Source organism: Lucilia cuprina, chromosome 2, assembly GCF_022045245.1.
Source record: "Lucilia cuprina isolate Lc7/37 chromosome 2, ASM2204524v1, whole genome shotgun sequence".
In the NCBI taxonomy this organism is placed as follows: domain Eukaryota; kingdom Metazoa; phylum Arthropoda; class Insecta; order Diptera; family Calliphoridae; genus Lucilia; species Lucilia cuprina.
This window is the reverse complement of record NC_060950.1, coordinates 36,107,900-36,130,399: the sequence shown is the minus strand read 5'-3', so window position 1 is coordinate 36,130,399 and position 22,500 is coordinate 36,107,900. Positions and strand designations below refer to the sequence as shown.

Sequence of the window (22,500 nt, the reverse complement as noted above, 5' to 3'; positions counted from 1 at the left end):
TTCCACAATCTACTAGCTTGTTTAAGACCATACAAAGATTTTTTAAGTTTACATACCATGTCTTTCTTTTCAGTGAAACCTTCAGGGATCTTCATATATATTTCCTCATTTAGATCACTTTGGAGAAAAGCTGTTACCACATCAATTTTGTCTATATCCAAGTCGTGTTGAACGGCTAAACTTAGGAGTAGTCGAATTGAGGAATATCGAACCACAGAAAAGAAAATTTCTTCGTAGTCAATTCCATAGCATTAGATAACCTTTTGGATTCTTCACCCACTTGAACAACATTGCATTCATACCCACACCTTTGAATTGGTTTTGGTGTTCTAGATGACTTGCTTCACTGTTTTGGGTTCTTCACCCGCTTGAACAACATTGCATTCATACCCACACCTTTGAATTGGTTTTGGTGTTCTAGATGACTTTCTTACAGTTTCAGGTGATGTGTTTCCTCTCACAGATGGTCTAGGTACCCAGTCGTTACTTTGATATTGATCTTCATCAGAATTACTTTCTTCTCCAATACTTGGCATTTCTGAATATATAATTGTCGCATCTGAACGTATATCAATAGTATCTGTAGGATTTATTTCATCGGATCATTCGTCATCTGTTGGATTTCTTTCATCAGAACATATATCTTCTGGATCATCCACATCCCCCACTGAATCACATCCCGGTATAATATAGAACTTAGAATCATCACTAGGCATTTCATTATAGAATTCGTTTTCTAAAAACTTGGCATCTCTACTTAACTCGACCTTCTTTGATTTAACGTCATAGAACCGATAGGTTTTGGAGTGTGTACAATAGCCAACGTAAATTGATTCTTTTGCTTTAGCATCAAGTTTTCTTCTTTTGCTATATGTATCACAGCTTTGCATCCAAAAACTTTAAGATATTTTATGTTTGGTTTCTTACCAGACCATATTTCTTCAGGAGAAACACTATTTAAAGTTTTACATGGAGTGCGGTTTATTAAATATACAGCCGTATTTGCAGCTTCAGCACAGAACTTCTTTGGTAGACGGGATTCAATTAAAAGGCATCTTGTTTTTTCAATAATAGTTCGGTTCATTCTCTCTGACATGCCGTTTTGTTGTGGCGTATAAGGCACTGTCTTTTGATGCTCAATTCCGTATTGAATAAAAATTTTCTTCATTCTCCCATTTCTTTTATTCTTCTTCCAGTTTGATTTTCAACCAAGTTTTTAAATTCCATAAATTTATCTGTTACTTCATCTTTGGTTTTTATAAAATAGGCCGTTACTTTCCTGCTAAAATCATCAACAATTATTAGCATATATCTTGAACCATTAATTGACGGTACTTCCATAGGTCCACAAAGGTCTGAGTGTATTAGGCTTAATACCTCCGTTGCTCTCGTTCCAGGATCCTTAAATGGAGATCTTGATAGCTTACCTTTTATACAAGTAATTTCAGTTTTGCTTGTTAATTTCACAATTGACACCATTGACTGCACCAGACTTCATACTTTTTAAGATTTCATCATTTGCATGGCCAATACGTTTATGCCACAAGTTGTATTCTTCATTTTTCACTTCAGAAATAAGCACACTGTTACTTGCAATGTTTAATTTAAACATACCATTCACCAAGTCACCTGTTGCAATAACCTTACCAAAGTTGTTCAATACCTTGCACCCTTTTTTATTAAATGTGACTTCATAACCAGATTCCACAATTTTCGAAACTGATAACAAATTGACATATAAGTTGGGAATATAAAGCACACACACGAAACATCACATTTTCTTCTCTAAATTTTCCAACCTTAGCAATCATATCAACTTGACCGCAACCCTTTACATGCATTGATTCTTTATTAGCAATTGTAACTTCAGCATTCATTTCTTGAAATTGGTTGTTAAAAAATTTTAAATTAGAACACATATGTGCTGTCGTACCAGAATCAAAAAACCATTTTGGCTGTTGTATTTGAGACCAGCTCCTCTTAGTTTGTGTGCTGTTGTAAGAATTTCATTAACATATTCTTCAACATTTGCTCAATTTTGTAATTTTGTTGAACAAAACTTTTGTATTAATCCAACTCTTCTTACTAGTCCGCTATCTTCAAGAATTGTTGAGAGTGTACCCCATATTTCATTCGCACTATTACAATTACGAATGTGTGGATAAATAGTTTTATCCACCAACAGAATTAATTCCGCCTTCGCTTGTGTTTGCTTATCTTGATTTGTTTCAGTTCCAAGAACTGCTTTCCAAAGACCTTTCATTTGGAAATAAGCCTCAACTGTAAATTTCCAATCTTCATAATTTTCACTTCCGCGAAGCTTTTCAATTTGATTCTTTAATTATTTTTATTTATTATTACACACGCGAAATTAATTACCCTTATATAGTGAAAGGGCCCATAACCTGTTAATAGGTGATATTTGATTTACGGTAAAACAAGGAGTGAAAAATGTATTTTTCTATCAATAAATTTTCTAATTAAAATTTACAAACTAAATTGATTAAATTCAAAGTAAATAAAACAAGTATATTATAAAGAAAGTTCATTCTCATTCTCCAACAATTTATCTTTTGTTGTTTCTGAGAAAACTACTTAAGAATACCGAAAAAACGTGATTTTATTAGAAGTAATTTTGTAAATTGTTTACTCATTTGCTGATATTCAATACTAGGGTTCTATAGTTGAAACGAAAAGTCGACTTTTCGACTTTTTGCATTTTATGAAATGTCGACTTTTCGACTTTTTGCATTTAGTTAAAAGTCGATTTTTCGACTTTTTCCGACTTTTCGACTATATTCGACTTTTTTCGACTTTTTCCGAAGCCAGAAGCGTAAATTTATAATGTTGCCATTTAACATTATATTATTATTTATTTATTATTATTAATAAAAAAAAAAAATTATTTATATTTTTTCTATTTGTTGCAATTTTTTGACTTTTTTCGACTTCTTTCTATTTTCGACTTTTTTCGACTCTTTCCGACTTTTCGACTTTTATTTACAAAGTCAGTCGACTTTTCGACTTTTTTCATAGACGATAGTCGAGTTATCGACTTTTTTGGAACAAAATAGTCGACTTCGACTTTTTTTCGACAAAAAGCCGATTGTTCGATTATTCGAAAGTCGATTTATAGAACTCTATTCAATACCATACTGTCAGGAAAACAACAAATATTTTCGGTGAATTTGGTATAGTATTTCCTTTGTTTAGTGAAAATTTTCATAATATTAACATGTACACGCAGATAATGGTTCCAATTGGATGTTACAAACATCAGTACAAACGCGTAATAAAAAATTGTTTTTTTTTAAAGAAATGGATCTCTTTCTTTAAAATAATATTCATCAATATAGATATATAGATAGAGCCAAGGGCTCTTAAAAACCCACTTAAAATTTTTTTTGGTTTGACTAATATGTATAAAGTTTAAATGGGAGGAAATTTATTTACATTTATCAATTAATTTTTTTAAAGTATAACGGAATTTTTGTAATAGTATTTTAGCCAAGTTTGGTAAAAATACCTTTACCTACCAATGCTATATTTTTGATGTTAAATATTTTGACGTTATTTATTTTTTAATTCCCTTTCCTGAAAAGGGAATTTTCTGTTACAGTATTATCACATTTTAAAAATTTAAAACAGAGTTGCTAAAAATAGCATTAATAAGCAAAGGGCACTCTGTAACAACGCTGTATTTATGTATCGATAGTGATGAACCTTAAGCACTATTTATTGTACGCTTTTACACAATGATATTTTTTATTATTATATTGGTTAAGTTTTGTAATTTTATTTGAAAGATTTCTATCTATTTACAATACTTTCTATATAATATGAAAATAAATTTTATTTCGTGCTTTATTTTTATAATGTAATTTAATATAAGTACACTTTTTAACATATTATATTAAATGGTACAAAACTAACAAATGTATCATCGCTGGCATATTTGTATTTTGTCTTTTCCGTCATTTCATCGTTTTATTTCTTCTTTTGTGCGCATTCCGTCACTCACTCACGTAGAGAAGAGACGTGACTGTGTGGAAAAAAAGTTAAATTGTTTCGTTTGCTGAGGAAAAAAATAAATTTCTTAACAGAAATATTTAATTTGCAAATAAAAAATATACATTTTTAAACAGTATTTAATTTTAGTTATGCTTTGAAAATAACTATTTAGTTGCAAAAAAGAAGAAAAGGATTGCAGTGGAAAATTAGTCAGTTAATATCAAATGAATGTGTATTTGCAAAAATTTATTAACTAAAAAAAGAAAGTGTGTTGGATGAAGAAAAAAATCAGTGTAGTGTAAAAAAAAAACGAAAAAATATAAAATTGTGTGAGGAAATCGTGATGTCACTACTACTGCTGCTTCAATAGTTATTTTATTTTAATTTTTGTTCTTGTTTTATTTTTCTAACAAAAGTTGAAATAATCCCTCAAACGTTTTAAAGAAAAGAAATACACTTTGCTGTTTTAAATCGTTTAATACAATTTTTATTTTCCAATTAAATGCATACGTTCGAATTAGAAAATTTTACAAATAGAAAGGGGTAAAATAAAAAAAGATACAAGAAAAACTTCAATTTATTTTTTCCCATCATTCCGTTTTGCAGAACAAAAGAAACAAACGGAAGAGAGCGCTTAATTAAACAAAAAAGAGAGAGTGTGAAAAATAGAAATAAAAACCAAAGAGAAATCAGCTCTTTTTGTGCTCAAAATTGTTGTAAAGAAGAGAGAGACAAACAAATGAATAATAATTACACAAAAACAAAAAAACAACAAGAATTTATGAAAATACGTCCAAAAAAGCAAAAATATTTATCAAAAAAAAAAATATAATTAAAAAGTGAAATTTTAACAAACTTGTTTATAAAAAACCCTCCAATTATAACAACGAGTAAAAAAATTAAAAGCCAAATTATAAAAGAAACATCACTATTCCGCCCACAATACAGAAAAAAGTTAAAACAAAAATTTGCCACCACTACTAAAGAGTTTTAACTAAAATTTCAATTTTATTAAAAACAAATCTCAGTACATCCTTCCCTTTGATTTCTAAACCCGTCCATCAACAAACACAACAAAAATTTCTGAACCAAAAAAGTGGATACGAAATAAATTCCGATAATAAGCAAACAACCACCCTCTCAGCATTTTGTATTATTTATTTTTGTCTTCTTGTCCATCCGCAACTACGCCAAAACAAACACGAGAAAACAAACTCCAGAACTGAGTATCAGGTCCTGTAAACACCAAAGCAAAAACAACAAACCGTAGCCGTAACGAGCAGCAGTCTTTGCCAACATGTCTTTGGAATCAGGTGCTGGTGGTGGCGTCAGCGGTTCAGCCGCTACACCAAAAACCGTTGAGGAACTAAATATGGAAGTTGAACGTTTGACACGTGAACTCGATCAAGCCACCAGTGAACGTGCTCAATCCGCCCAATACGGTCTTTCATTGTTGGAGGAAAAGTCCAGTCTCGAACAGAGACTCGAAGAATTGGAAACATTGTATGACAATGCAAAACATGAATTGGATATAACACATGAAGTGAGTAGATGTTTTAATTTTTTTATTCCTATCTACTGCTCCCTCCATTATTTATTTTAAGATCACACAAGTGTGCAAGTGATTTTGTGGTCAATTTTGTATATGTATATACATATTTATATTTTTAAATTTTGTGTACTGCCAGCGGATTATTACATTGTTTTTTGTATAACCCACTCACCGCTGATCAACTATTTCACTTGCTTTCCTTATTGTTATGATGCAAAAGCCTGTAGGTGGCTGACGATTGAGGGTTTTTGTAAAAAATCATTTGCATTGTTTTTTAAATTAAATTTTATTAATAGAATTATTTGTATTTTCCGGTGTAATTTATATAATTTAATTTATGTACATATGTATAAAAATGTGGATAGGTAATTCGAATATTTTATTAGTATATAAAGTGTTACAAAATGTATGAGTAATATGTAACAAAATATTGTTTTTGTATTTCAATACAAATTTCAAATATTTTAATGAAAATTAGTAAAAACTAGATACCTACGTAACGGTTATAAGAAAAATTACGAAAAGGTCTCAAATAACAATTAACAGTGATGGATTTCAAATAAGTGTTATAATTAATAATTATATAAGATATATTTGATTTTGGTCGTCTTAACCAATACTAGAGGGAAATATGTATATTTTTGATATATTCATAACAATTATCGTCACCAAAATATTATTTTAATCTGCTAATTGCGATGATTTAATTTTAAAATGTTTATCAACAGACAAATACATAAACGCCCCATATTTTAAAAATCCCAGGATGTATTGCAGTAACAATTTGCTATTGTTTATCTGTGTTTGTACCACATATTGTTACCTGAAATGCAAACGGCCCTATCTAATCAAAGAATTCAAAATCGATTTTATTGTTAATTCTAATGTATTGCATCAAAACTAATGTTTACACAAAAAATTGGACTTCTCCGACCAAATTTATTACCAAAAAAACAAAAGGCCCTCTCTACAAAAACATTTAAATATTAATGGTAAAAAGTCCAATTTATCCATTTGTCCACTATCGTAACAACTGATAAGTTTCACTATTAATATGTTTATTCACTACAAATAAATCACGTTGATAGGAACAAACGTTTCAATTTAAATAGTTTATTGCTTCGCCTATAAAATTTGAAAAATGTTAGATAGGACAGTTTGCGTTTTAGATGACGATATGCAAAAAATCTTTTATGAAATCTTCTTCGGGATATTATAACTTCGAAAATCACTATGAATTTCAGAGACAAGAGGTTTTTTAATAATTCAAAATGTAAAATTATGAAAAATTTAAATATTTTTTTATGAAATAAAGGCGAAATTAAATAAAAATTAAATGTGTGTTATTAGAATAATGATGGAAACATTTAAATGAAATTTAATGGATTCTGATTCAGCGCTACTTTTCTATCTTTAAGAAAGGTATACTTAAGTCTCCCCGTTAGAATTTTGTTGAACTGTGTAATACAAATTTTAACAAAATGCGCCAGTTATTAGTTATTTAGTTTGAAAGGATTGTGCATATATATCAAATTTAAAGAAATACACCTATGCCTTTATCGGGCGCTTCTTAACAAGTTTTTCAGGTGGGAATCAAACCCACCATTTCCGTTCTACTAAAGTGGAACACTAACCAACCGAAGGCTACAATGATTACTCATAATATAAATTAATATTATTAAATGTCGATAAATTTAAAAAAAAAAACAAGATTCACTTGCAATAATTAATGAACTCATCACCTAACAGCAACAGTTAGACATCAGTAATACTTTTGAATATTTAAATAAATTACACTTAATTAATATAAAATGTGTACATTATTTGCAAATAAGTACAAAAATACATAATTCACAAAGAAAAGCAAATTTAAATAATAAAATTGTATTGAATGGTTAATACTCTTGCAAATAATAGTTTACAAAATGTAACCTTGATATAGTCAAAGGTATTTGTATTTGCATACAAAAATAATGTGAATTTTTTTTATTTTAAAACTAAAAAAAATACTACAACTGAAATTAAATGAACTATTTTTTTTAACATTAAATAAATTTACCCACTTTTAGACCCAGTTAATAACAATACGTTTCTTTTTCTTTGCATATTTTATATTGGCTTCGATTTTAAACTTTTGCCAATTTGCAAAAATTAAAAAAAAAATCACCAACAAAATTTACACGTAATCATTTGCCAATTGTGGTGGTGTTAGCAATGATTAAACCACGAAAGTAGTATCAACGGCAACAACAACTTACTAAATATTTTTTTATTAACTTTGTTTCTTAGCTTTTTAGTTTCAGTTTGCTGTAGTATAGTTTCTTAGTGTTTGTTTTTGTATTGAGAAACTACAGCTGTTGCTATTTCAATTAAGTTAGTAGTTTCTTATTGTTGCCTCCATAAAATATCTATTCTTTATGAACCATGACAAATGGTATAGAAAAGTAATGAAGAATAGAGGAGCAGAGCTAATTCTTCTTCAATTATTAATTTTTGTTTTCTTTTCTACTTCGTTTTCTTGTTTAAATCATAACAAATGAAAATGCTAATTATGATTTTTGTTTGTTTGTCTATTGTATAAATTTTTGGCTTTGGAGAAAGAAAATATAGAATTGAGTGCTGAGTTTATCTATAGAAAAAGTAAGATACTACAGGTGTGCACACTAATTTCTTAAAGATCACGTGGCGTTGGTTTTAAAGAAAAATTTAAATTTTTAAAAATTTATGCTTAATTAAAAAAAATTAAAATTTTTTAAATGCAATTGCTTTGAGCTCTATGAGAGCCTTTTAAATTTTATATATAATTATTTCCGTTTAATCATTCATTCATTTATTGGTATTTCAAGGTTGAATCATGCATTGGCGTGCAAAAAAACTCGTTGATCTACTTAAGTTTTTTATTCAATTATTTTAAACTTTGTTCATAAATCGCAATCTTATAAAGTAATTAATGAGATTGAAAAAGCTTTTAATAATTTTAATTGTTTTTACTGAAATGCAACAAAAATTATATTGCAGTTAAAATAATTTTAAAATATAAATAAGATTACTGATATCCGAAAATTATCTAATTGTAGTAATTTTCTTTGTAGTTTATTCGTCTTAAAAAAAGTTACAAATTCTATGGGTTGTATAGAACATTTGTGAAAAAAAATATTTTAGTCATTTTGTTTATTTCAAAACTATACTAAAGTGTTGGAATTTAAACATTTCTCGGGCGGCTGTTCAAATATATCCATGCCGAATGTTGGTTACGATGAAATAACATGGCCTTGTCTTTTAGGCCAAGTTAATAAAAACAGTTTCATCAACGTTTTTAGCAAGAGAAGATACATGTTGTCATTCTGGTTAATTCTCGAAAGAGTGATGAGCCTGCGACAACATTAACCTGAAGTTTTATACTGGGAGATGAGGACGCAAGATCAGTAAGGGAAAAATCGGTGGTATAGACCAGCATTTAGAAGGTATAAACTGGAGGCTCACCCTAAAGCTTAAAGTTATAGAATTGTTAAGATCAATCAAGAATTAATAATTATGCATTCAGATACATTTCCTTCTGTTTGTTTAACCTGAAGTTTTACACTGAGAGACGAGTGTTTTACCCATGTACTTCAGCAAGGTGCGTAGTGGAGAAAAGCTTTAATAAATGTGAAAATTTCAACACTAAATTGTCTTGTCATTCAGTCCAAACGGACTAAACCAGATTCACCAACGTTCTCGTCAATGAAAGACATCTTCTCGGGAGAATCGACAGAGCGTTACTAAACTCGTAAGAATTAACACCTCGCCATTACCGTTCTACTATGGTAAATTCCATGTTGTCATCCTGTTTATCTTTTAAAGAGTGATGGGAGATGATGACATCACCTTAGAGTCTTAGCAAGGTGGCCAAAGCACTAGTAATGGAGAAACATTCTAGTAAAGTTCCCGCCGGTTAGCTATTGACCTTCGCAAGATGAGTAAAGGACAAATCTGTGGCCTCGAAGAAGGACGGTACATCACCAGATTCTCACCCTAGGTTTGTTAAGATTAATGCTGGATTAATCGAATTAATTCTTTTACATTCATATCCTTCTGTTTTCCTAAAATTACCATTATAACCTCTATCAATAAAAGAGGTACTAACGGATTAGTTACTGGACATTTGGTCTTAGATACCACCAATACATTCTAGAATCTGCATAGATTTGTTGAACAGTTGGCCTACAAGAGCTAATTTAGAACATATCAAAGCAACTGTCCAACATTACGGCATCGCAAATCATAAATCTCCAAAATATATCTTCATCCACTCAAAAACGTGAACTAAACTTTTATGGTAACAGCACATATGTCGCTGTTCTTTGTGATGCTTTAATCTAATCTAACCTCTTTCAAATCAATAACCCTTACTTACTAAGAAAAGTAACTAAACACATATTTTTCTACATGGGTCCTAAAAAATCAATATTTCAAACTAAAATTAGAAAAAGAGAAAATATCAAATACATTAATACTTGTTTTAATTGGCATCAACGATTTTCTTTTTATTACGTTTAATTTTAATTACACACTTTTTTACCTTTCATTGCTGGCACAAAATAGTGCTTCCTGGAAATTCTGTTCATAGAATTTTTAAAAGAAAGGAAAAAAGATTATTTTACAATTTTCCACCTTATTTTTTCTTTTTGCAAAATAAAAATAAAATTAACATTTTAACTTTTCCGTAATCGTGAAATAAATCATGTTCATAGTTTTTGTTGTATATTTTATTTTGATGTTAATACATATTGTTTGTTGTAGTTGTTGCTCGTGTTGAAGTTGTTTATTATCCTTGTTTTGTTTTTTTTTTCCTTTTTTTCCCAAACACATGTATTTTTCCCCACAAATACATTAAAAATAAAACATTAAAACACTCACACATTTTAAGCACATTTACAAACCCGCTAGTTCTACATAAACTGACTGGCTTTTTCGGTTATAAATTGAAATTCAACTTTACTAAACTTATGATAACTTAAGGACACTGTAAGGACAATTAATTAATGGTACGATAATGCATTATTATTTAGTAATCAATTACATTTTTTTGTAATTTCAAGAGAATGTTTAAACATAATCAAAAATTTGTAAAATGTTAATAGATTAGGTTAGGTTGATAGGAGGATGTATACTACATCAATCTGAAGAAATACACCTATTCCACAATCGGGCCTGTTGTGCGCTCTTTACGGTAAAAAAAGGAACTGAATGAATTATTTTTCGGTGTTTAGAAATTCAGTTTACTGAACGTAATTCCTAAGAATCTTCCAAACAGTGTTAGTTATTTCCGGAATAATATCTCTTCCAAGATACATGAATCTAACTTCGACGAATGCCTGGCAGTTGCAAAGAAAGTGCTATAGAGTTTCACTGTCCTCTCCACAGGCTCTGCATACGTCTAAATCCGCACGTCCAATTTTACATAAATGTGCTTGAAATCCTGTGTGTCCACTCAGAATACGTACTATCACTTGAATCTTGGTCATTTTGAGGAGATTTTTTGTCTTGCTCTCATAAGTGTCACCTCATAGGATTTCGTGTTTCTTTATTCCAAGAGGTCTTATAGAATTCTCTCAATCTCGAGCTCCCTACCCTTTAAAACTATTGCATTCGCTCTTTCGTTACCGACTACTCCCAGTGGTAAGGTTCACCCATATGATGTGAACCTTACCACTGGGAGAGTATTCAAGAAAAGCTTTCTTACAATCTAATACGGTCTTAGAATTAGTTCTATCTCCTTATATTGCCCTTATTGCCTTCTGGCTGTCGGTAAATATATTAAGCGCTGTGGGTGCCATATATATTCGAATCCAATTTACGCATTCCGTTATTGGTCGTACTTCTGCCTGGAAGCTTGTGTTGTGATTTGGTAAACGGTAGTATATTTCTGCTCCTGGACCTTTAATGTTAAAAACCTTAAAGAAAACTTTTGGTACACTGACTATTCTTAAAACTACTGGGCTTATTACACATTATTTACATACACATATACATTTGTACTTTTTTACGTGTATATAGTGTATTATACCTGTGTTGAGGTAGAGTGTTACTGACAAATTCGCTAATTAGTCATTAAAGTAACCAGGAGAAATGAAGAAAACCTCTAAATTGGTTTTTAACAGGAAAACGATATGTTGAAAAATGGCAAATTCAACTGGCATGTGTTCTTTTGTATATTTCTTCAGTGTTTTCCAGTTGTTCTTTGTTTACACTTTAGGATTTATTTAATGTTGCTAATTAAGTTGAAAAAAAGTATTTTTAGAAATTTTTAGCAAATTTAACTAATTAGTAAATTTAGTAAATAAAAATTTTTTCGTGAAATTCCTGGTTTAAATAATTTATAATTTAAACTTAAAAACAATTCAATAAAAAATTCAATAATTTTGATTTTTAAGGTGTAATCTGTATGTATGGGCTTTCCCATAAATATAATCTACATTCTTTGTTTAAATCTTGTTCTCCGCATATTCGCCTCGTCTTCTGAAGTTATTTGAATACAACCCGTTACGGTTTTTTTGAGGATTCTACGTGTCCCTAACATTTGGAACGACTAACCACTGAACGACTAATTATTTTGTTAAGTTTCTTTATCCTTTCTCCAAATGCTGCCTTAGAGACAAGACATTAAGAGGCCATTCAAAAAGACACCAAGAATTTTGGATAGGAAAGAGTTGCTAATGATTTTGTCAATAAATCACCTCCGTAACCAATACCAAATAGTCTTCATCCTAAGATATGAAATGAAGCAATTAAACAGGATCGGTGAATTAACTTTAATCCAAAAGATTGATTTCCGATTTCAAAACTTCACAATTACTGTCCTTCACTATCCATCTCTTATTATAATATATCTCTGAAGAGATTAAATAGGACTAGAGGTACAAGGTCTGGCAATGATAAGGTCTTGGCAAACTGTAGTAATGGAGATTAAAAATGATGTTGTACTGTGTTTTAAACGGAATCCATATTGACGATTTGCCAAATGTACATGTTGTTATAATTCTGTCTTGACATCTGCTTTCGATGATTTATAGGCTCTCTCTATAAATTGACGATCAAAATTGTTCGAACGCCGTATTCGACACGATTTTTCATCTTTAAAAGGATATAAGCTATAATGACAATACCCTGTTGAGACTAAAAGCCTTTTTAGAACACCCTTTAAAATTTTAAATAAACCAAATTAAGTTTTCTACTTATACAAGATAACCTTTTTATTTTAATCTTATTTATAAGCCTAATAAAGCAATGCATAAAATCCTATTTCTTATCTGTAGTTTTTCATACCTTCATCTACTTGAATATCCTATTAGTTTTTGTTTATACAGTGACAAAATAATGTTCATATGCAGGTATTTAGTGTAAATACACAAGGATTCTAAAGCACTAATGCTCAATACAGTTTTTCTTCCTTAAAATATTTTTTTAATATTTTACTTATTTTAATTAATATTTATAAGAATCCTTAAAAAGTTTTTCAATGGCTCTCATATGTAAACACAAACGTTCATACAAACTCATTCAATAAATCTAAGCTTGAAAACTGTTGTGATTTTTATATGAATTTAAAATTATTCACTCGTACATACACACTAGCATTGTGTCCTTGTGAATTCATCAAGTTCTCTCATATATATACGTTTCATACATTTTTTGAGGTTATACCCAACAAACATGTAGACTTGATTTATTAATAATGATTTTTTTTTAAACTCCTGCAAAAATATTGGAAATTTCACTAGTTTTAAAGGATTTATTTTATGTTGTAATTTAAGAGCAATATCATAAACTTATATGGACAATGTGACTCTATTGAAAGTAGGATTTGTTTTTATTATGTAAAATTATTCCTTAGAAGTGTAAAGATTCCTCCAATTAGCTTTGAGTAACTTAAGTGACATTTGATAAAATCTATTGTATAACGTTTTAATTGTTCAACTACATATGTATGTTTGCTGGGTGATTGCGATTTTCAGTAATGTTGCCATTGTTGTCGTACATTCCAGTGGCTATAAAAACATTTGTAGATTATTTACACAAACAAATCTCATATAAATATGTATGTATGTAATGCTTAAAAATTACTTTAAAAGTACATACAGTGAATGAAATATGTTATTAAAACTTTGCAGACTGAACTAAGCAGAGTTTATAGATGAATTTCTTTTAAATTTCATTAAAAAGAAGCTTGTGTTTTTTTAAACACTAAAATATTTTTCGATATTAAATTTTTAAAATGCCTTTAAAAAGCAACATTTAACTTATTGATTGATTGTTAAAGTTTTTGTTCTTATTCTCAACATTTTTTATCCTTTACTTTAATGTTACATACGTTTACATTTATCTAGATTACAGATTATTTGTTCCAAAAATAAACATTGAATATTTGTTGTTTTTATTATGTGCATTATTATTTCAACACCATACATTTACTTACATACATTTACGAGTAATTTGCACTAATTCACCAATATTATATTGTTTGGATATGTACGTGTATAAGTAGTGTTTAATTTTTAAAATAAATCAAGTAAATTTAATGTACTGACCATTTACCTTATAAAATAATGTAAGAAGGATTTTTTGGACTTTCCGATTCACAGTTTGAAACTATTGTGTATGACATGTATGACACAATAAAAAAGTGTGATGAAAACAGCTGTTTTCTTTTCTCCTTTGTGTTTACGTAAAAATGCATCTCTGATGTAACGTCATTTGCATGTTTTTATCATTTCAAAAAATGAAGAGAGCCATGCGAATGTAAAATTTTCGATCAGTATTTTCCCTCCACGTGTGATGGTTTCATTACATCGAATCCTTACACTTCTATACCTGTTTGCTCGTTTAAAGCTGATGGTTAAGCCTCCATTAACCCACCCATAAATTTTTCAAGAGTTCCTCCTGTTTTTGTGAAGGAAATGTCTAAGTTCGTAAGTGTCCTATTATAATATATTCAAATTTTAAAGGTTTCAAATCACAACACCGAGGTAGCCAATTCACATCACCAAAGATAGTAATACTAATCGAACATCATGTACAAAAAATCAATTGTTTCAGCTACGACTTTAGTAACGTTTCATGGTTCTTTAAAGCAGAAATTATTAAGATCAATTTTGTAGTATCTTGGCCATTGTAACCATGTTTTTACGACGTACTTTTAACTATACTGTAAGGATCTTTTTATACCCAACACCACTATAATGGGGGCGTTTGTAACACCCAAAAATATTGGTACTACACAAACAAAGTATGCCAATCGATTTAGAAAAATTCTATGGAGTTTCAGCCAGAGATACAAGCCGAAACGGCTCAAATCTGGCCGCCGGTAATATTTTTCAAGCCGCGCCACCACCGCCTTCTTTCGGCTCAAAAGCTAAGCCGGCTTAAACGAAGCATCTGATAAAGATTGGAATCACACATGTATTTCGGAAAATAAATTCAGCAATTTGAACGTAGTTGCCACTATTTTAAATTATTATTGCAAATTGAAAAGTGTTGCCACACAATATTGTGTTAATATTAAAATTGTTAAAACTACTATAAATGTTCATTTTTCTGTAGAAAAAACTTATAGAGTCAAGTTTCTATTTAATAGACTATTATAAAGAGATTTTTCAATATAATAAACGCTTATAAGCTCAATTTCTAAAAAAAGTTTAAATTGAGCCGACAATTTAGCCGCCGCCGCCGATATTTTCTATAGAAAGCCGCCGCCGCCGACCTAAAATGGTTGCGCCGCCGCCGCCAATCATTTTGCATCGGCTTGTATCTCTGGTTTCAGCTTAGACTTTTCTTTATTCCCTATAATCTTGGATCATACTAATGTACAATCTCATAATGTTGTAAGTGTCTGTTAATAGTTGTAGTAGGTGGTTGGCTTAATAATATTTATTGAGTTACGACAACACAATCATACTACAACAATACAATATGTACATAGATAGTTTTGCTGTTGCACAGATTTTATGCAACAATTAATTAATGGTCTATTTGGTCAATGAACACAAAGGCAAAACAAAAAAAAAAACTGGGCAGATAAAATGAAAATCAAAATGGCGAACAATGTAGTATTCGTACAGTGTTGCATTCGATATTATAGTTGCAAAGGCATTTTATCTATACAGGATATTGCATTGTTTCATTAAACACAATACAAACAAACAACACAAACACTAAGTTTTACATGATATGTAAAAAATGTTGAAAGGATGAAAGTAACCCCAAAAAAAGTCAATTTATTGCCTTAGAATAGTAAATATTTGTAAAATGTAAAAATGAAAAGGCGAGAGTCGGCGAATCAGTTTTTGGATATTCGAGTTTGCTTAAAAGCAAACATTTGCTTGCACTTTTGAAGTGCAAGCATAGATATTTCGATATCAGTTACTTGGAATCTATTGTAATGCTTGTCTCTTGTTGAGTTGGATCAACTTGGGTTGCATTTTGATTTCTTTGCGTCTTGTTGATTTGTTAGGGCAATTTTCCAATAATTCAAAACAATCCTCGTTATTATGTAATTTTTTTTGTTATGCATATGAAATTGCCTTAAAACACAAAATCAGAGTTTTAATTCAACACATGTGTCCTATAAAAATAAACTTTTTGCAACATCAGTTGGAAAAAAAGACGAACAAAAAGATAAAACAAATTATTTAAAAATAATTGCCTCTGGATTTATGTCTGATTACATTTTGTTTGTCAATATTAGCAGTTTGCGAATAACTTTTTTAATTAAATAAAAATCATTGAAACGATGCTTATTTAGAGCAAATTTAATATTTTTATTAAAAGGATGAAAAAATTAACACAACAACTTTACCTACCATCCAAACGAACTTTTCTCCCCTCGTTTTAATGCTAAGAACAGACTCTATTGCAAATCTTGTTTTTTCCTTTTCTCTCTATCTCTCTCGTTGCTTTAACGCTTTAACATCCCTAATAACCATAAATTACAATTTTTCACGTTAATTTGCACTTTTTAACTATTAAATCCAAACTTATTTAAAAGAAAGAAGAAATAAGAACTTCATACTTAGACGAGGCAAAAGAAAAAAACGTTTAAATGAATTTTAATAATAACAACTTTTTACCAGCTTCTTTCCCCCTTTCCTGTGACTTAAGTACCAAGACTTTTCTTACAATTTGTTTGTCCTCAGCTTCTAAATTATAATCAAGTACTTTTCTCCTATAAAAAAAAACATATGGCAGCAGTGCTCTCAACAAATTTGTGGAAGCAGCAGTGCAACAGTGTGTCAACGACTGCAGCACCACAACCAGCAACAGTAATAATAATTATAGTGGAAATGGTGGCGACAGCAGTGCCACGATACTAGCGGTAGTAGAAGTGGAAATAGACTGATGACTAAACTTTGGCAACAATTTCTTGAATTTCTTTTTTCTTTTATTTTTGTTGGTTTGGTTTAGTTGTCATTTAAGTTGATACACTTGGTGAAATAAAACCTCATTTTCAATGACCTCCACAATTCCCCCCAATTGCCATCACACCTTTCATGTGATTATCTCTAAAAGCTTTAGTATTTATTCCTTCATCACTATCTTTCTCTCTCTCCCCTCGTCATTTTTATTGTGCAAAAATCTTGGGCGTTTGTGTTCCACTCAGGTGTGATGGGTTGTTTTTTTTTAATTTTTGTAGATAGAATTTCAACAATGCAGAATGATGATGGTGAAAATTCAAGTGGCTGGAAATTTATTTGATAGAGATTTTGTTGTTGCACACTAACACAACGGCAGCAGCAACAACATCAAACTGAATATTAGAAACGCCAGCGGCTATAAAATCGTATCATCTGAATTTGCTAGAGAAAAAATGGATTTCATTTTTTTTATAAAAATGGAAAATTGGCTAAATTAAAAACGTATGGCTGGCATAGTTAGTTTTTAGAACGGAAATGTCAACCATGTTCTCGTAGAAAAAAAAAAACAAGGAAAAGGATTAATGATAAAATACACATACTGTATAATTATCGTCATCCTTATGAGCTTTAAAAAATCCATAAAATGTATTATTGTATTGTCTTGTGGCCGATAACAATTATTATTGAAAATGTTATTGGTATCTAGATACTGGCAATTGTGATATAATGATACGAATATGACAAACATTCTTTTTACATTTTGAATCATATTTTCAAGTCTAGCTATGGCTTCCCAATTACAAACAAGATTCAGCTCAATTCTGAAGCCAGACTTTTCATATCTATAAAGTGATAACAAAACAAAACTTAACCGTTACAGCTCTTGACAACATTCGTTTTCAAAGACTGTTGAATAGTTGTCAAATCAACAACAAAAATATAAAAAAACACGACGTTATCAAGTCAACAAAACATAATAAAGAGACAACACTATCTTGTCATACGAAATGACAACGGTTCGTTGTCGAAATCAAAACGATGCGAAATTTTAACGGTGGTTGGTAACGAATTGTATTCCTTACGGTTTCCCTTTGTGTATAGATAATCGTTATTATGTAGGGATATTTCGTACATCCTTCACCTATTTCCAAACATGTTTAGCTCATAGGGACTGGCAGGTCGCTGTCCTTAAAAGACATATCCAATTCAGGCTATTTTTCGAGTGCTAAAAGCGGAATAATTGAGTTCTGATTTTTCCAAAATCGTTTCGACCTTCTTTACCAAAATAGATCTGCAGAATGGTACCATGACTAATGTTGGCATTTATCAATAAGTCTGACTCTCTGAGTTAAAGGGGCGATTTAGCAGAACTATATTTAATGAGATGTCAAGGGTATTTACTTCATCTCTGCAAGACAATTCTTTGTTCCTTGTAAAAATTAGACAGATGTTATTTTAAAAATTTTCTTTTAACATAAAAGAAGGTTAAAAGGAGGGCCAGAGCATTTTGGTACCTCCAATAAGTTAGTTGTCAGTTCACTGTTCGTGAGTTAGATTGCCACAATAAATATAGCGGCCTAGATGTTTTTCTTCGAAGCTGTTGTAAAACACCTCCTCCTTTCAAACTAACTACTTTTCTATAGATTTTTAATCTGTGGTTAAATAATACTTTTGTTGTTATTGAAACATTTCTAATGGTGGACAATTTTTTTAAACTTCTAAAGTAGTAAAAAAAGAATTATATATTTTACACACAAGTGTTTTTTATCCTATAATATTTTACTCATAACTAAATTTATTATCGAAAATAAAATACTATAAAAAAATCACTCAAAAATCAATATTTGAAAATTTGTAACGACATTTAAAGTGCAATAGATAGACAATCACCAGCACATTAAACACCCTGTAAAAATTGTATACATATATAAAGGCAAATCTATGTGTCTTAACAATCAACCAAATTGATATTTATTTTTCAAAAATATATTCACACAGTGCAATCATGGATAATAAATATATAACTTGCAGTTTTAATGGAGGCTTTTGGCAACAATATGTGTTGGTTGTTAGCAGAATTTTTTAGTTTGCATTGTCTTTTCGATTAAAATCGATAGTTCCATTGACTAGTGATAAATCTGTTATGAAAATCTAAATATAGAATTTACGAATTATCACATATCATAATTTCATTAGACAGGAGAGCAAAAATTTAATGTTATTCGTTGGAATTCTTAGGCATTATCACGACAACGGTATCTTTGCTGTAGAACTAACGGAGCTATAATCGGCCAATGATTGAAAACTAAGCGACTGCTGTAACAGTTCTGCGTCAGTCGAACTATTACAGCAACATATGGTTCCTAGGAGATCAACAATCAAAGATCCCTAACACAGTTAGAAAATACCGGTAGAAAAGTATCGAAATTGATACAATCCCTTGTCAAAAGTGAGTTATCTTTTTGAAAACCACCGTTGTAATTACGACAACGCATTGTTTTCATTGCAACAATGCATTGTTGTCAATTTGATTGCGCTTTATATCATTTCAGCAATGATTCGATGTGATGTCTTCAACGTATCGTTGTCATTTCGATAACTTTGATAACACATTATTATTTTTTGTTGATTTAATAACGTCTTCTTCTTTTATATTTTTGTTGATGATCTGACAACTATCCGTACTTTGACAACGGATGTTATCGAAAATTTATAAACATTTTGGTATTAACTTGGTAACAAGCGTGTATAATTTTAGAACATCTTTGTTACTTTTATGAAAATAGTATCAAACACCGCAGGATACTTTTTTCTATATTTGAAATTGTGTACACTATATGCGGCATGTAGTTGTTATTTTTATGCTTGTGCAACTTAACTTTTGCCACAACATACAGGAAAAAAGTAAATTGTTTTATTTTTTGTTCGTCTTATACTCATAAGAATTTCCAACGAATTCTGTATGGAGCAAATAATCTTTTCGCCCCATACTCTCATGATAATCATGTATTTATTTAGTTTGTGATTTCTTTTTTTTTCATTCTTTTACATTTTACAAAATTTTGTTGAATAAACACACTTTTATACTCATGGTTTTGTAAATACATCTAGTTTTGGCTTGAATTCAAATTGTTGTTACCAAGAATTTTGTTTAGTTTGTATTATAGACTACATAGGATATATTAAATGTAGCCAAGAAAATAAAAATATACATCTAGTTATAAAACTTCAAATATTCCTTTCTATACATGCCTTCATTCAATTCATTCATATTCGTTCTCTTGCACGTAGCATCCATCCATTCATCCATCTTTTCAATATAATAATCTTATACTTTAGAATCATACATACATACAATATATATTTACATAAAAAATCAAAAAACCATAAAAACTCATTTTCAATATTTGAAAAATCGTAAAGAAAATTGCATCTCTTCAAATGTAAATAAATACTTATTATATAGAAAGAATGAAATGCAAAAAGAAATAAGTTGGACAGATAAAATAAAACAGTAAAAGAAATATGTACAATTGGTATGTTGGTACATACTACAAAATGAGATACAATTTTACCTTTTCAAAATTAAATTCTGATAACGAGATTGACAAACTTTTGCTCAAAGAAGAAAATTTCCCTTTTCCCTTTATATTCACAAAGACAACAAGTTAATCAAAGTTTCTTTTTTTATGGAAAAGTAAATTGTTCTTATGCTTTGAGGACACGATATATGAAAAATAATCTCAGATGTAACTATATTGATTTTAATTGAACAAAAAATTGCTGTAATAAAAAATATTTCAACTTTTATATAAAAGTTGAAAAGTTTTTTTCTGTAGAAAACAAATTGCACAAATATATGATGCACCTGCTTTGGTCAAGAAAAAGTTATAAAAGATTGATGGTCAAAATAAAAATATAAAATCAATAAGCTTTGTATATGTATAAGTTTTGAATTGGGATCTCAACGATATCTCGATATTGCACTTATCAATTTACATAATTTTTGGCGATGAAAGGAATACTCAATTCCAGAGATTTCGGTTTATTAAGAAAACACTTTTAATTGTGAAGCAGATTTTGCTTCTTGAATATAAAAATTATTCAACTATTCAACTAAGAGTCATTTTTCGACTGACGAATGACTCTTAATCATTTTTGCAAGCTAAATATTAAAAATTTTCAGTGTAAATGTATGCAATCCAATGCGATACATTTTTCAACTCTTAATCGGCTAACAACGATTGATTGTAAAGGATTAGATAATGAATGAAAAATAAGAAGATTGTAATAAATGCTCCACAAACATAATGCTAATATTTTTAGATAGAATGAATTAGTAACTGCACAGAAGCAAAAATACCTTTTTCAAACATACATAAAATTATTTTCGTTTTTCAATAACACCCTGTGTCAAAGTATGTACGGATAGTTTTTAAATTTACACCAAAAATATAGAAAAAACGACGCTATCAAATTAAACAAAAGTAATAATGTTTACCAAGTTTTACATTATGTTGTCAAACAAAACTTTCCGTTGTCGAAATGACAACAAATCGTTGTTGAAGTCACAAGGATGAACATCTAAAGCGTAATCGAAATAACGTTAATGTGTTGATGTAATAACAACGATGCGATGTCAAAAATACAACGGTGGTTCTCAAAATGATAACTGGGTGTTATATAAATTCTATTCACATCCGTTGTCTACATGTTAACAAACGTCGTAAGCTCACTTTTGGCAACGGATTGTGCATCAACTCCATAAATGTCGATGAATCTACGAGGATTATCATGACATTACTATTTAAAGTCAGTTATTTCCACTAATGATTACCAGGTTCATTCTAATTTATACATATTGGACACTCTTCGTAATCGAGAGCGTTACTTTACTGTACCCTTGTTAAACGAGAGCGAAGGTAGTCGACACTTTGTTCTACTATAGGTAAAGTGCAAATTGCTCAGTTGCAGTCGAGGTGATGTACGTTTAATGTCTCCAAAGTAATCGAGAGCGTAAACAGTCATAACTTAACTGGAACGTAAAAGCAGTTAACACTTTCTCTACCCTATAGTGCCAATTGCCCAGTTGTAGTATAGTCAATGATAAAATAATTAGTCACCTTGCTAGTTGGGTGCGCGGTGGTGACATTAAGTGGTAGGTTAAATTACTAGTTTGGGATTGTTTCTACAACTGCTTAACAGAGAAAAAACGTTTTAAAATTATACACGCTTGGTGTCGTATTGACACCAAAGTGTTTATAGTTTTTCAATAACATCCGTTGTCACAATATGTTCGAAACTATGTTAAATCTAGAACAAAAATATAAAAAAAATCATGACGTTATCAACTTCACAATGATGAATTGCAAAAATGATATGAAGAGTATTCAAAATGTCAACAATGCGTTGTTGCTATGAACACGATGCTATGTCAAAACAAGTAGGAAAGTATAGTCGGGTATGGCCGACCATATGATACCCTACACCATGAGTATATTTTTACAATTTTTACTTTTATAAAATTTTTATTTTTTGTAAAGA

The 22,500-nt window shown here is 30.0% G+C and overlaps 1 protein-coding gene across 2 annotated transcripts in view; it reads left to right on the top strand.

Moving 5' to 3' along the window:
• The first annotated feature begins 3,997 nt into the window (after positions 1-3,997).
• The window catches only part of LOC111674917 (protein bicaudal D), a 46,428-nt gene continuing 27,925 nt past the window's right edge, over positions 3,998-22,500 (top strand). The window contains exons 1-2 of one of the 2 annotated variants that reach the window (XM_046948651.1): positions 3,998-4,220; positions 4,618-5,554. In XM_046948651.1, coding sequence (XP_046804607.1) covers positions 5,309-5,554 — 246 coding nt within the window. In that variant the 5' untranslated portion in view covers positions 3,998-4,220; positions 4,618-5,308. Of the gene's footprint in view, positions 4,221-4,572; positions 5,555-22,500 lie in introns of those variants that run through there. The other variant, XR_006940562.1, reaches the window with a different exon arrangement.